At 43.1% G+C, this 14,938-nt stretch overlaps 1 protein-coding gene across 4 annotated transcripts in view; it reads right to left on the reverse strand.

The window, feature by feature from the left end:
• ADAMTS17 (ADAM metallopeptidase with thrombospondin type 1 motif 17) overlaps window positions 1-14,938 on the reverse strand; it is a 166,475-nt gene that overhangs the window by 34,991 nt on the left and 116,546 nt on the right. For all 4 annotated transcript variants that reach the window (XM_042039414.1, XM_042039415.1, XM_042039417.1 and 1 more), the window contains 2 exons: window positions 11,375-11,534; window positions 9,336-9,471 (listed from right to left, as the gene is read on the reverse strand). In XM_042039414.1, the coding sequence (XP_041895348.1) occupies window positions 9,336-9,471; window positions 11,375-11,534 (296 nt within the window). The remainder of the gene's footprint in view (window positions 1-9,335; window positions 9,472-11,374; window positions 11,535-14,938) is intronic.

Raw genomic sequence — 14,938 nt, forward strand, 5'->3', positions numbered from 1 at the left:
TGAGTAAAGTAGGTTATTTTCAAAGGCACCGACTTTGAAACTTTGAACTGACTTTGACCTCAAAACTTCACCCTCTCAGTGAAATCTGCTTGGATCAATGGCTTGTAAAAACAATCTGGCAAACAAGTAAAGGTGAGTCTTATGTGCAGTCCTGGCAGTGCCCTGAACACCCACAGCTCCCCAAAAACTCCTCCACAGGCAGCTGAAAATACTGTTTTAGTGCCTGTAACACACAGGATCACTGCAACTGTATTTCAACAACATTCACAACCAACGTGGAAAGACAAGGGATTCATGGATAAAGTGCTTAAAGATGAAAATTCCTGCCAGTTTCAAATTTTTGGAAGGAATTTGCAGCAAGATACTAGCAGAGTTACTATATGTAAGTACTATACACACAGGGGAGAAAAATGTAATGTACAAATAGTATCACCTTATGGTTACTATTAAATTACACCACAGGCAGATGCTTGTCTCTACACTGTCATTACACCTTCTGAACACACCTGAGTGTGTTTAACAACAAGACCTACTTAGAGGGTGATTTTTTAAAAAAGGGTAAGTATTTTTTTTATGACAATGTCAAAAGGAACTCCAAACCCCAGGCTGGTTCTGTATTATTAACTAAGCCAATTAACTGCTGTACACTAAGCCCTGTGTATATCATAGAAAGCATTTGGCTTCCAGTTACACTTTAAGCCTGTAAACTGATCTTAGGGATTGCTTGACACCAGAGTTCTTTTCAGTTTGGTCTTTCCCTCCCAGGTTATAACCTATCTCCTGTGGGGCCATGGGAGTGCTCCAGCTGGAATCCCTGGAGAGCCTCTCATTTTGCCAACAAGCACTGATTTACGTGACAAACACACTCATCCTTCTCACAACCACAGGGATGGCTTTATCCCTGGTATTATTTTTGGTAATCCTACCTCTACAGAAGATTCAAGAGTTAAGTGATCCCTGCTGGTGGCTAGATTCAGGAAGAAAGTGATGAGCTTTTAAGCAGAGATTTTCCCCCAGACAGTGGCTGTCTTTCTAGCTAAAATATGCCCAGAAGGGTGTGATTTTCAAAAGCATCAAAAAGCTGGGATGGGCAGGACATGCAATCTGAGAGGGCTGCTCTAAATCTTTGTCTTCTGAGTCTTCCTCAACCTCTGACCTCTCAGTATCCCTTCTGAGGATTTGGGAGTTCTTCTAATCTGCTTGGGCAACACTCATCTGGCAGGCCCCTGGAGCAAACTTGAAATATCTTTTGGAGATTCAGTTCATCATTTGATCTTTCTATGGTCTGGATTGGTTATTAACCTTGAATTATCTACTCTACCTACTTGCCTAAGACTCTCACATTTTCTAGGAAAAAGAAGTTGTCTACAGCACTATATCCATAAACCCAGGGGAGATGAATGTCTCCAAATGAGGGCTCGTAGCGAAATATTTGGGAAAAAAATGTTAGGAGGATAAAATGGATCAAGGCTGAAGGATGGGGGTAAGGGAGTGCAATCAAAAGACATGAGGTCATTTTTCAGAGATTTGCAGCCTCTTATAACATAAAGCCATTACATCTTCTGGGGTAGATATTGCAGCCCATTAAATTTCACCTGGTTGTTTCTGCCTTGAGCCCTGCAGAAGAACAGTGAGTTCTCTTCCACTAACTACACATGCCATGTTCACACATCCCCTCACTACCTACAGGATACTGTTGTTCCCTTCCCAATACTACAATGATATTTATTTCCCTGCTTTCACAGTAATAGACAAAGACATGTTTGCAATAACACATTTTTTCTGTTATTAAACCTATTTTTTTTAGAGCTGGCTCGTAACTACAACCAGAGCCTGTACTACTGTCGAGTAAAGCATCAGAGGAAGTTTCCTACAAAACAAGTCTGAAAAAGTCCTTGTGACAGAAACATATCTAAAGCTCTGTAATCTGAGGGTTCTATTTCCAATAAATTTTATTGAATACCTTTTAGTTTAATGTACAGGCAAGGATAACTCCATACCCAGTTAGCCCTGGTTGTCTTTAGCACCAGTTTGTGATGCAAAATCCTGTCTAAGTCACTCTTAGTTTTCTGGGGCACCCGGTTGAAACTGTGGCTCTACTGATTTAAGCAAAAGTCAGAACAACTTTCAGCAGGGCCAGGATTTCACATTGGATAATTTTAGCACAGAGAATTGGAAAAGATTTCTGAGAATCAGTCATGTGGAACTGACAGATATACTTTGCTTAGAGCTGTCAAACTAAGCTCATGCTCGACTATGTAGAAGAAAACTCTCTTTACAAATGGAATTGTGTTTTCCATGAAACACACACACTCTACTATTGGATTGTCCTCTCCCCACACACTCCTGAAGCTCTCTACCACCTCTCTGCTAAACGGGATTCAAAACAATCAGGTGAATCTTGTCTTTTGGGAACAGGTTGTGCCACACCCAGTCACTAGAAGGCTTTTTTTTTTTTTTTGGAGAAAAGTACCAGGAATCTAGTAGAATAATACAGCTGCTGATGTCGAAAGTAGGACTCCAAGACTAACATTCCTGTCTGATTGCCTTTATAAACAGTGCTCAGTAATTTTCCAGTACAGTAGTCATTCTGCTAACAGACTTGCCAGCTTTTACTCACACAGGTTTCTTTTTTTCTTTAGTGATTATCATTTTGACAGCTTTTTTTTTTTTTTTTCAATTTCCCACCAGTAAGACCAGCCATGGAACAATGTTTTAGAACTTACATATGCCTTGGGAAATTCTTTTTTAAATGGAAGCCATTGTATTCCCTCTCCTCCTTCCCGAAATGAGCAGATCTCTCGGTTTTGTAGGGCTCAGTGTGGGGTTGGTGTGTGAGGGGTTGTCCTGCTTGCTGGCAGCTGCCCCACTACACCAAAAGACAGAATTTCAGCACTCTCAGAGCTCCTCCACAGTGAGTTTCCCCTACCCACCTTCATGGCTGGTGTAGCTTTAATGGGGCAACTGGTTTTCAGCTCCATTCCTGCCTTTCCAGAAAAAGCAGTGCCTTTTTCTCAGCTCCCATCACAGGATGCAAACTGTGAAGATAATTATAGCAGGCAGCAGGAGGAATGGATTTCACAATTAAATATTTTGCTAGATTATCCTGCTAATCCTCTTCTGTGGGTTAGAACTGCACTTGGCCTGAAGAGCCTCAAAACAAAGCAGCACAGATCATTTAACATTTTAAAACAAGGCAATGGTCAACCACAAGGTTGTTGAGTCAAACACTGCACTGGGAAAGAACATGATGTAAGCCAGCCTGGGTGTTTACACCAAAGCTAAGACACCTGTCTCATGACTCCATGTGAAAATTAATGCCAAATTAGCTCCTGCTCTAGCAGGTCATCTTGGATTGATTTAGCAGCAGTCAGTGAGCACTTTTCATTCTACACTGTGTTCCCCAGCCTTCTCTCCCAGAACTGCTCCATTGAGTTGAATTGCTGGATTTGCTGGAAGATACTAGCAAACTGTCTTTCAGTGGCTAATTAGCCACTGATTGGTACTTGATGACCTGCCTACCACCTGGAGCACAGGAGTTTTTGTCTCCCTTTGGTGGATGGGGATCACCACCATCTGACACGCCCACAGCAGGACATCAGCCACCCCTCATAAAGGTGCCCAGGAGTGTCTCAGGCTTTCTGCTCTGCAGAATTTTGGCTTTTGCTCCCGCAAGGCCCATGGGAGCCCTGCTGCAGGCAGCGTCCCCGAGGAGCTGCCACCAGAGCGCAGCACTCCCTGCTCCAGCCGCTCCAGCACAGTCCTGGCAAATTCATTAAGCTCAAGCTGATTCTGGAGATCCCAAATCCAGCTTTGGGAAGTACTTCAAAATGAGCTCTTACGTGGTGCCTCCTTGGATCAGAGGGTGCTAACATTACTATTTATGCCAGATTTCCAGGCTAAAATGAAACCCTCCCCACGGCTGTTCCTTCTTTTCTTTTTTTTCATGTAACCAAATCCAAGGCACATCGAAGATACTTCTCAGCACAAGGCACAGACAAGGGTTTGAACCTGTTGGCTTTGAACCTTATGCATGATAAACATTTGTACAGGCTCCAAAAGAGCCTGACTGCATAAATGAAAGGACTGACCTATTTGGAGCCATTAAATGTTCAGCTCAGTCCCTTCAGATAACAAACACCCACATGCCTCCAGTTTAGTGCAATTTCTATACAGCTCTTTGTGTAATTTGCTGACATTCTCAAAGAGTTTTCCATCATATTGTTCCCCCCAAATTCTAGTATTTGCAAGACTACCACTTCACAAAATAAATCTGAAATTGTTTCACTCTCCATCTACCTGTGATGAAAACACACAGAAATGGGGTGCAAACAGCCCAGAATCAGGGAGACAGACTGATTTCTGTATTATTCTGATTTCTGTACTCTTGGGCTGTTAAACAGAGCACTATCACAGAGATATAGTGAAGTCTAGAGGAACTCTCAGTCAGCAGGGTCATATGGATACACACCATGAGTTTAAATCAGACCAGGAATCAAAGCAATGGGCACTATCAACCAACACACTGAGGCACCATTATTTTGGCACTCCCCAGCCTTTGGACAAGTTTTTGAGGTGCTGAGCCAACTGGGGCCTTGACTCTTAGAACTGGCTTGATTTTTCCCCAGTGGGCACTGTTGTGGTGTGTGAGCCCTTGGAGAGCTTGTTGCTGGATTCCAGCCCACGGATGGAAAAGTGAAAGAGATGAAAGGAGGAAGGAAGTGATCCATGTAACCACAGAGCTGACCTCAGCAGTGTGCCAGCTTTTAGAGCCGATTTGGAGGGCAACAATAATCAAGGACACAGTGGTAAAAGGATGCAAGACAGGGTTCCTCCAGGCAAAAACTCATTGGCTGCATTTCTCTGACTAAAATAACTGGTTTTCCAGACAAAGGAAATGTGGTAGATTTAATCTGTTTGGTGAAGAACTCCTTTTGCTGCATGGGAAATGCTTATTGGTGACATGCTAGGAAACGTGGATATATAATCGTGTAATTCACATGAGAGGTGAGAGCTGGCCTCTCATCTACCTTTAGTGCTGCAAAGGAATATCAGCTCTGAAAGGAATTTAGATCAGTTGGGCTTCCTGAAAGGTCTGTCTTGCATTTGATCTAATTTAGTATGCTCATTAATGACCTTGGCACAAAAAGAAGAAAATTGCTGAAAAATTGGGGAAAATTCTGACAATACAAAGCCTAGAAGCAGTGTCAATGCCTCAGAGGATTAGGATGTCATACAGGAAGAACTGAATAACCTTGAGTACTGCAATAACACAGCTAGGATGGAAATGAACAGCACACAGTGCAAGGCTGAGTGCTCAGGGACCAATAACAAGCATTTCTGTGTTAAAGCAAGGGTCATACAATGAAACAAATGAGGAGGAAAACATCTCAAATGACTGTAAGCCACAAATATGATGCAGCCATGAAGAAAGCAATAAGAAGTTAACGTAATGGATTTCACCCAGAAAAATGATGGAAGGAGGAGATCCAATGGTTTGTTGTATTCTGCAGCAAGTAGCCCAAGGCAGAGAAGAAGGGAGGGAAAATACTCAGTAAGAAAAGGAACAGAGTTGATGCACAAAAAAAAGGCTGAAAAATGACAATGAATAACTTAGGCTGGAAATAAAAGGTTCTGACTCACATGAACAGCAAGGTCACAGGAGAGCCTTCTAGTGAGGGAAGGAGCCAGCGGAAAAAACACAGTTTATAGAAAGGAGTCTATGATATGCTGCTGGTAGTAGCAGAAAACTAACCCTTGGGCTCAGGAGATATTTTCAAGTCCTAAACAGTAAAACTAAGGGCTCAAGGTCTCCTGTGGTTTTCTGTAGATGCAGCCAGGGATTTCTGGCATTTATGCCGCTGTTCAGCATCCATGTAAGAACACCAAATATTCAGCAGGCCCCTGATCTCCTAAAATCTCTTACAGCAAAGAGGAGAAAAATCACCAGCGTTTGCACACAGTCCATTACAAGTCTAACAGTTGGGGAATTTCATGTGGGTTTGGTCCTTTTCCTGCATTGGAGGGAGCAGTTTCATAGCCACAGACCCAACCATGCATGTAGAAGTGTGTGGCCACTGGCCGAGCTGTGTTTTCAGTGAAAACAGCTGATGTGATCTGTGATTTCTGAGCCTGGTGCCAGCCCCAGGGCTGGCTCTGCCGGTGTATTTGGGTTGGTGCTCGGCGTGCTGGAAGCGACCCATATGCGCCGCATGCAGGAATCCAGATTCCATCTGGTTACAGCGGGGTTTTGTAAAAAATATCTAAAGAGCTAGGCAAAGGATTAGAATAAAGAGGTGCTAATAGGGTGCAGTTGGGACAGGAAAGGAAGCTGTAAAGAATTTAATGGAAAAAGAGGGTCAAGGAACATAAAAAATAAAATAGGAAGAAAAAGAGGCTTTTTTTTTTTAAAAGGTGAAAGAGTAACAATAATAAAGAATGGAAGATTCTTTTAGTTTTGCCAGTTTCAACAAAACCCTTAAGAAAATTCTCTTCTCTGACGTTTAATTTTAAAACATGTCAGTGTATCCAATCAAGTTTTAAATCCTGCTTTGTTTTTCTCAGATGCTAGGTTGCAGTTGGAGAATTCCAATCTCCTTGGCCTCATGAAAGTACTGTCCCCTGCCCTACATTATTTGGCTCTCCTGAGAGGTGGCTGAAGTTCAAAGGGATATATAATTTACAAAGCACTTTGGGATTGTGCTGGAAGAAAGACACTGTTATTAATAACATACCCTTTTTTTCTCCTGATCACTTTATAAATGTGGGTAACTATTTTTGTATTTTTACTACAATCTCAACAGCAACAGCTTCTCCCTCCTCTCAAACAATATGATCTCACCCCATCCCAAAGAGTTTGCAATTCAGGTTATACATGGATTAAGCGAGGAAACAAAGGGACAGTGTAGGATAGTGAATTAAAATCACACAACCCATCCAAAAGTGAAACAGAGACTGAGTGTCCTCTGACCCAGTCCTGTGCAGGCCAAAAGACCCCTCTCTAGAGATAAATACTCTGAAAGGTGATTCTTTTAAATTCTAAGTGCAAATGCAGTTCAAAATGCACAAAACAGAGCAGGTTCAATAGAGAAAGGAGAGCATTGTTCCTTCTTCTGAACTCAGGTGAAGGGCTTAGGTCTGAGTGGAAACGGGAAAGGACCTTACTGTAACAAGATGCTACAATAATTTTACTTGAAACCCTAAAACAAATTCAGGGCTCATAAAAAAAGCATTGACATGGTGAAAGAGAATGGTTTCTTTAAGATGTTCTTGGTCAGAGAATATGCTAAGCATGCATTTCTAATGTCTGGGTGGGCAAACGCAAGTGGAAATTTAAATTCTAAAGAGGCACAGAGAATGTGCTTCTGAAAATGTTTCCAGTTAAAAGCATGTTAAGTGTGAAAGCATAGTCTACACGGAGGGAGTGAGGGAGTGTGGTCTATCAGATCATCAGCAAGGATTCTGTGGCCTTTTCGGGTTCTAAGCACATTCACTGCCTGCTGTCGTTGCTCTGAAAAAAATGGGCCAACGAGAGTGTCACTGCGCCAGAGCTCATTGCAGCTGAGCAGAACTGTGCTAAACTGTGCCTATAAACTGCTTGGTGACTCCACACAGAAGAAAAGAGACCTTGGAATAACATTAAGAGCTGGGTACAATTCCCCAAAGGAACACCGGCTGGGTACAAGAGCAGAGTAATCCTTTCTCAGGAGGTTTTGTGTGATTTAACCTCACCCACTGTCACTGCCCTGGACAGGCAGCAATGCCATGGTGGAATGGCACCAAAGAGACTTCCCTAGGGGCTCAGGGTCACGGAGATCCCTCTGAGCACACTGTGGGTCTCAGGGCTGTGACAGACCTCATGGCCAGGACCTCCTGTGCTTGCTCTCAGCTGGTAAAGGCAGAAGCTGCCCATGTCTTCCAGAACTTTTTAAGCTGCTTTTCTTCATCTCTACCACCTGGAACCCCTCCATACACCTGCCTGGGCTCACTCTGGTCTCCTCCCAACAGCTTTCCAAAAGGTCTGGGAGAAGTACTTCATGCCAGGGCAGCAACGCAAGGAGATGCTTGTTGTTTCAATCTGAGAGAGTAACATGACAGAAATCCCAGCCTCACTGAACTTCGTCATGGAAATGACAGTTGCTTCCTTGAAGCCACTGGGATTTTGGCTCTCCTTACACACCAGGAGGGTATCTCATTATACCTTTCAGTATTGAATGCTGTACAGCTCCAATACTGTGCAGCAGCAATAACAGGCACTGCAGACAGAAACTGAAACCTGAACCAGCCTTATTGATGGATGACCTGACACTGCATTTCTCTGTTCCAGGGCACTTTAATCAGAGTGCAGATCTAATGAGAAGGAAGTGTGCTGTTTGCTGTTTCCCCCATTGTTTCTGCTAGCAGGATTAGCTTTGTAGGTGCATTTCCCTGGCTTTTCTGATGCAGGAGCCAGAAGGTTGGTTTGAAGATGTTTTTTAAGGTATTGTTCAGTTTTATCTGAAATTTATTTTATCACAGAATATTCTGAGTTGGAAGGGACCCACAAGGATCATTGAGTCAAACTCTGAAGTGAATGGCCCATACAGGGATCAAACCCCTGATCCTGGTGTTATTCTAACTACTATCAAAATTGGAGTGTCTATTCCTCTCTACAATGCTAAACATCACTGCAGAGCAAATGTGAACTTTTTTGTTAGCAAACAAACGGAACAAATTAAGTTACCTTCCTGTCTTTTGTCATTTTGGCCAGAAATGTCTTTTTTTAATACAACACAGATCAAAATTAATTCAGCCAAAAGTGCTTGCCAAATTAAAAAGGGATATTTTTATTATTTTTAGAGATCTCTAGTAACTACTGAGGAGAAAAGCACCCTTACGGAGGAAAGCATCTAAAATGTGTTTCATCATAATTTAATTTCTTGACTTCAGGGTTTTTGTAGTACTGTTTGACAGTTAATCAGACCCCATTCTGTGCTGATTAAAAAAAAAAAAGTTTAGATATGTGGTCACTGTACTCTTGTCTAACTTTATACTGTAAGTTGTTCTGTCTCCCAGGAGGCAGCCAAGGGGAAAAGAAAACCATCCCCAAACAATGCATGAAGGCAGCCTGCATGGAATCTGGCCTTACTGACCACAAATTAAATGGGCTTTGTCTGAGGTAATGAAAATCTGACCTGCTCAACAAAAGGAAATGAGTATTACAGCTGCTTACTGTGGCTAACAATGTGTCCCAATACTTTGAGACATTTTCACTGTGTTCACCAGATGGAGGCTTTGGAAAGGGGCAGTTTCTGAAAGAAAAGGATATTGGTTTTTAGTGTTTTTTAACTCCTTACCGTGACTGGCAGGGGTGTGTGTTACATTTCCTGACCTGGGGCTCAGGGCGGGTCACTCGCTGGCAGTCACTGTCATTCACCAGCGTCATGGTCTTGTTAATGATCCGAGTGCAGGACACGATGGTTTTCCGCTCACCTGCAAGCCAAATCAAAAAAAACTCTGAACAAAATCACATCCACTCATTAACCAAAACTCAAAAGCTTGGAGCCCTCTGCTCTCTCTACCAGATGTACTCTACCATCTCTGCAAGAAATCTTATTCTCCACTTCTGCCTAACTTTTGTACTGGCATGTTTTGGGTTGCTTTTTTTTCAGAAAAGCTACAAATCTTTCCTCAATAATCATGCAATTGACTATTTCACAGGAGCAGCAAGTTGAGCTTTCTCTTTCTAGTGTTTAATGTGGAAACGAGCTTGAAAACAATTTGTTTTCATTTCTGGTTCCTCCTCCACAGGTAGCTGTGCCCTGTCATCACCTCGGGCAGATGTGCTGAAGCCACACGACCTCGCACGCCCAGTGACTGATAATGACAGGACAGCCTCCTGCTGCTCCCCAAGCAGAAAGTCAGGATGAAAAGCAGTGACTGAGGTTCAAGAGTCATTAACTGGGCTTGTTTGTATTTCACAAAGACACATGAAAGCCACCAAAATAAATTATTTCTCATCTTCTGCTCCTCCAGATACAATGCTTTAAAACGCTTGCTGGGAGGAGGCATCTCAGGAGGAGTCAGCATTTCTCACATCAACTGTGCATCAGGAGTTTCTTTCACCCAGTGTGGCCCTCAGAGTTCAGCCTTCCACTGAGTGGCATCAGGAAAGCTGTGCCACAGGGAGCATGACAGTGACCAGATGTGACAAGGAAAGTGGCACTCCTGCACTGTGTGACTTTGCCTAACTGCTAATTATTTTGGTTGCTCAGGTTTGCTTTCTAACCCCAAGCCTGCATCAAATTGAGTTTATTCACAATCTGCACCTGATAATAAAAAACAACTCATGTTGTGTTAATAAAAAATTTGCAAAAGTCTGTATGGAAGTGAGAAAGGCCCTTCTCAGCTTGGTTAAGTAGTAAAAGCATTGGACAACCAAAGTAAAAGACCAATTATCAAGCTACTACTGGCGAGAGCCATGCTGGCAGACACTGATTTGATTCAAGTATGTAGAAGTCTTACAACAAAAATCAGAAAAGTTGCAAATAAACTTCCTTAAATGGCTTAAAAATTATTATTTTAATGCATGAGTAAAAGTGTCTATTTTAAAGCGAGTTCCATTTACAGAAAAAGATCTGTAATTTCATCGCACTGAGGGCAGTGAGCCTGCAAATACGAAGATGAACTCTTTCCTTCTGTCATGTCACATCATAAATAACTGGGTCTGCTGGTGAAGAAAGACTGCCCAGAATGCTTGGAAATGATCCAAGTAGGTTTACCTCAGGGAACAACCTACTTCTTCCAGCTCTGAAAATGCAATGGACAGTGTCTGACAAACCAGTCTCTGCTTTCACAGCATCAACTCCCCCCAGGGCTTCAGCAGATCTGTATGGGCACATGCAGGGATCCTCTGGGAAGGGAGCTTTGCCATGTTCTCCTGGGCTCCCAGCACGTCCACCCAGCATGGGAGCATCCAATGCAAATCTCCAGGAGCTGTCACAGCAGCACTGCCCTGCTCCAGCCCTGGGGAAGGAAGTGCCTTTCCCTGAGCATGCCTGAACACCTGCGGAGACACTGCTCCAGGAATGTGATGGGGGCTGGAGACATGGGGCTGCACACAGCGCCTGGAGCCATCCGTGCAGCAGGAATCCAGGTGCAGCTCCAGCCTGTGGTGACAGAGTAGTGTCCCTGCCAAAAAGCTGGCTGGAAATTAACTGTGGGGATGGGGATAAGAGCTGGGAGAGCTGGTGAGAGAGAATAAGCTCTCATTTAGAGTTCATTATGGCAACGTCCATTTCCGTGGCCAATTTCCACCATGCCTTGGCACCTCTCTTGTGGCTGGAGCCTGCAAACACCACACAGGGAGTCCCACCAAGCTTCCCGGTGTCCCCACCTCCTCCACACTGCACACTGCATCCTTCCCATCCGCTGTGCGTCCAGATGTACAAGGAATCCTGTTGCTTTTCTGGCTCGCTTCTGTTTTCAGCAGTATAGTTTACAGGGATGGTGTATTCATAATGAATTCCATAATTCTGGTCATGGAATAACAGCACCTGGTTCGGCAGGAAAAGAGAGGCCGTTGCAACATACTGTGCTGGGAGAGCCAACAGGCTGTGGAGATAGCACTGCTGGAAATGCTGGCACAGGAAAAAATTCCTAAAATATAAATACCTCGTGAAAGGCAACCAAATCTTTAGCTAGAAAACTTAAATTACAACAGTGCTGGTAAAACAGGGCAACTGCAGCAGCAAGGACTGCTTATGATTTGTGACTATTTAAAGCAGTCACAGGGGTGCCTAAACCTGGGATTCAAGGCATAACTTTCAGCCTCACATGATCAGCAGGCCACTGGCTATCTGAAGAGAAAGACAACAGGAAGTATTAAATCAGCACTTCTCATGTAACAACTATTTTAAAGAGCATCTAGAGTTAAACATCTGAAAGAACAAGGTGATGCCTCTCAGAGCAAAAACAACTAATGCAAAAGATGCCCCATGTCTCCTGGTAAATGTGGCACTCAAGATAAGTATAACTATTCCTGCTGACAAGCTGTAGCAGCAGGATTTTAATGTCTCAGAAAACTGCAGATGACAAGCAAAAGCCATATCATACAGCTGCTGGCAACATATATTTTCAACCCTGCATATTACCAGAGGAAGGTGAAACCTGCTCCCAGCAGCAGGCTATTTCCTATGGAATCACTTGTGATGTCTCCAGTGTTATTACTCCAAAATTCCCTGACTATTAACAAAGGAACAGAGAAAAATATTTGTGTTTTCACCATAGGCAGACGAGAGTACTGGTCCTGTTTTGATTTACATGTTGAACTTCATTTGGCTCTCACTTTCCCTGGCTTGATCCAGAACTGATTGGAAGACATCCCATGGAGTATGGGGTCCATGGAATCTGAGTTACCACACTATTAACAAGTGCACTGAAGTACTACTGTAATATTCATGCTGTGGCTTTAAACTTACTTATACTTATTATCTCATAATCTGAATAGCATTAGACAGGTGAATTGTGCTGGCTCGTCACCTACTGAAACAGGAGCAATGCTTTATCAAATAAGGTATTTTAAGCAGGGCTCTCATAAGTGGAGCAAGCAGCTGCCCATTTGAAAAAAGACAAATTTGCAAATGCTATTTTCTCCCAACAATAATTGTTTCCCCTTCAGATTTGCACAAATCATTCCTACTTAACCAATAATCTCACTAAAGCTGTCAGGAGCTTGTTTAACCAAACAAATTTGCTGAAAAAATGGGTCCTGGCAGCCTGAGCTGTGAACACTGGGGGAAGCTCCACACACTCAGCACCCATGAGCTGCTCTGCACAGGGCAGAACCCTGGGCAGAAGAGCCTCTTCCAGAGGATGTGGGGAACAAAGACATGATTTTGCTTCAGCTACAGAGGGAGCCTCACGACCAGGACTGAACACTAGGGTTGAAACCAGCCAGTCATCATTACAATTTCAAAGATGAATATTGGTTTTTTAAACACAATTCAAATACCAGGCAGACAGAGGCAGAGAGCTCGAGCCCTGCTCTGGCTTTCTTGAAGTGCAGAGATACGAACTCCTGTTCTACAGAATTGATCAGTCAGCCATGTCTAAAGCCCCTTTCTGCTCTGGGAGTGTTTGGTTGTCCTCTGTTGCAAGAGGAGGACTAGCACAGGCCTAGTTACACAAACATCAGTTTCTCCAAGAAATACACACACAGCAATGCACTTGGAGAAATGCCTTAAGTATTAAAAACCAGCTCCTAAAAAGAAATCCTTATTATCTCAATATGGGTGCGAGACTAGTGAATATAAAGGCCCATATGAAACCAATTCCATGCAATTTCGTAGCCATATATAATTGGGGTGTATGTGTATGTGTGTATAATTGGTTTCAAATGCAGGTCACAATGGATTGACTGAAGCTTCTGGCTCTTTGTCAGTCCAGTGTATTCCACCACTGTTTGAACAACAGTTTTCTTAAATAGAGGGAATTTAGAGGGAACTGGTAACCATCCTGCCTTTCTTGTGCTGAAAGAATGAAACCCACCACCCTGTATCAAGGAAAAGATTTGAATCTGATTTGAAGCAAAGACTTCATGTGTGCTTTGTTTACCACTGGCAGTGATTTAAAACCACATGTTTTTTAACCGTCTGGTAATTTTTACATTCCTCATTTTCAATCATTTCTGTGATGGAAGGTGAAGAAGGAACATTTCCTCTGCTTATGTCTGCTGAAAGGGCCTGTCTGTATCTGGACAGCATGCTTGTGGAGAAGCTCTGGTTCATAATCACTGGTTTCCTATGTTAGCTACTTACTCCTTAACAAAGGGGAAATGAGTATTTCTTTAAAACCAAAGCTCTGCTGATGCTGAAGTTCACAAAGTGCCAATACCACATTTTACTGCAGTGGACCTCAACCAAGTAATGTCCCGGAAGGTTCCAGGAGCTGCCAAAGGAACCCTGCACAGCATCTTCCCAAACGGTACCTGTGCAACTCCTGTTTCTCACATGAGGTGAGGAAGACCTTGGCAGTGCAAGATACTTTGTCAGAGTCCTGGTTTCAGGAGGGAAGGCTCGTGTTAAGGCCAAAGTCAAGCAGAAGCTGATGTTTCTGATGGTGAAGAAGGTGCCTGTATTCACCTCCTTTGAGTGGGCACACCCTGAATTACACAGGAGAGCCAGGAAGGTGCTGGTGTCTCCAGCCCTGCACTTCTGACTCTTCCAGCTCTAACCTCTTAGAATACAGCTCTACACTGGTCTGTGAGCCCGTAAACTCACTCATCTGTCTGAGAAAGCAAAGACAAAACTCCTCATGTTCCTGTGCAGCAGATTTTGACACCAAGAAAGCACTGACAAAGTGGAGTACTACTGTCATCTTTTTGTGTGTGTGAAAAGTTCAGGCATCTTCGGAGCTTTTCAAACTGGGTCAGGAAGTGTTGCACAATGAACACCAGCAAGCCAAAAAAATCAGGTGAGCAAAGGGAGAGAATGCTGATTTTCAGCAGTGCTTACAGATAACCTTCAGAGAACAAACATGACAAAATTCACAAGGAAAAGAAACAGCACAGAGAAAAATGGAATAGAATAAAAAAGTTACAGGAAACAATGAAGAAATTAAAATCATTTTATGCAAACCTTGCTATAGAACCTGTAAAGCTTTCTGCAGATATGTAAGACAGGCATCATTACAGCCGTCTCACAGATATGAATGTTAAGGCTACACCAGCATTAAGGGACTGGCCCGTGGGTCACCCCATCACTAGTGACAGCTCTGGGACTACAGTCCTGCTCTTCTCACCCCTGTGGACTTCTCATTCATGTTCAGCCACGTGGCTGTCCATAAAATACCAAGCTGGGTTAACAGAAGGACTATGCTGAACATTAGGAAAAAATGTCAAAAAACACCTTAAACTACATACAATTGAAAAAGCAATATAGAGAAAACAAAGAACATTTCT

Source organism: Corvus kubaryi, unplaced genomic scaffold (genome assembly GCF_017639235.1).
Source record: "Corvus kubaryi isolate FWS band 111438036 unplaced genomic scaffold, C.kubaryi_AGA036_p1.0 37394, whole genome shotgun sequence".
Classification (NCBI taxonomy): domain Eukaryota; kingdom Metazoa; phylum Chordata; class Aves; order Passeriformes; family Corvidae; genus Corvus; species Corvus kubaryi.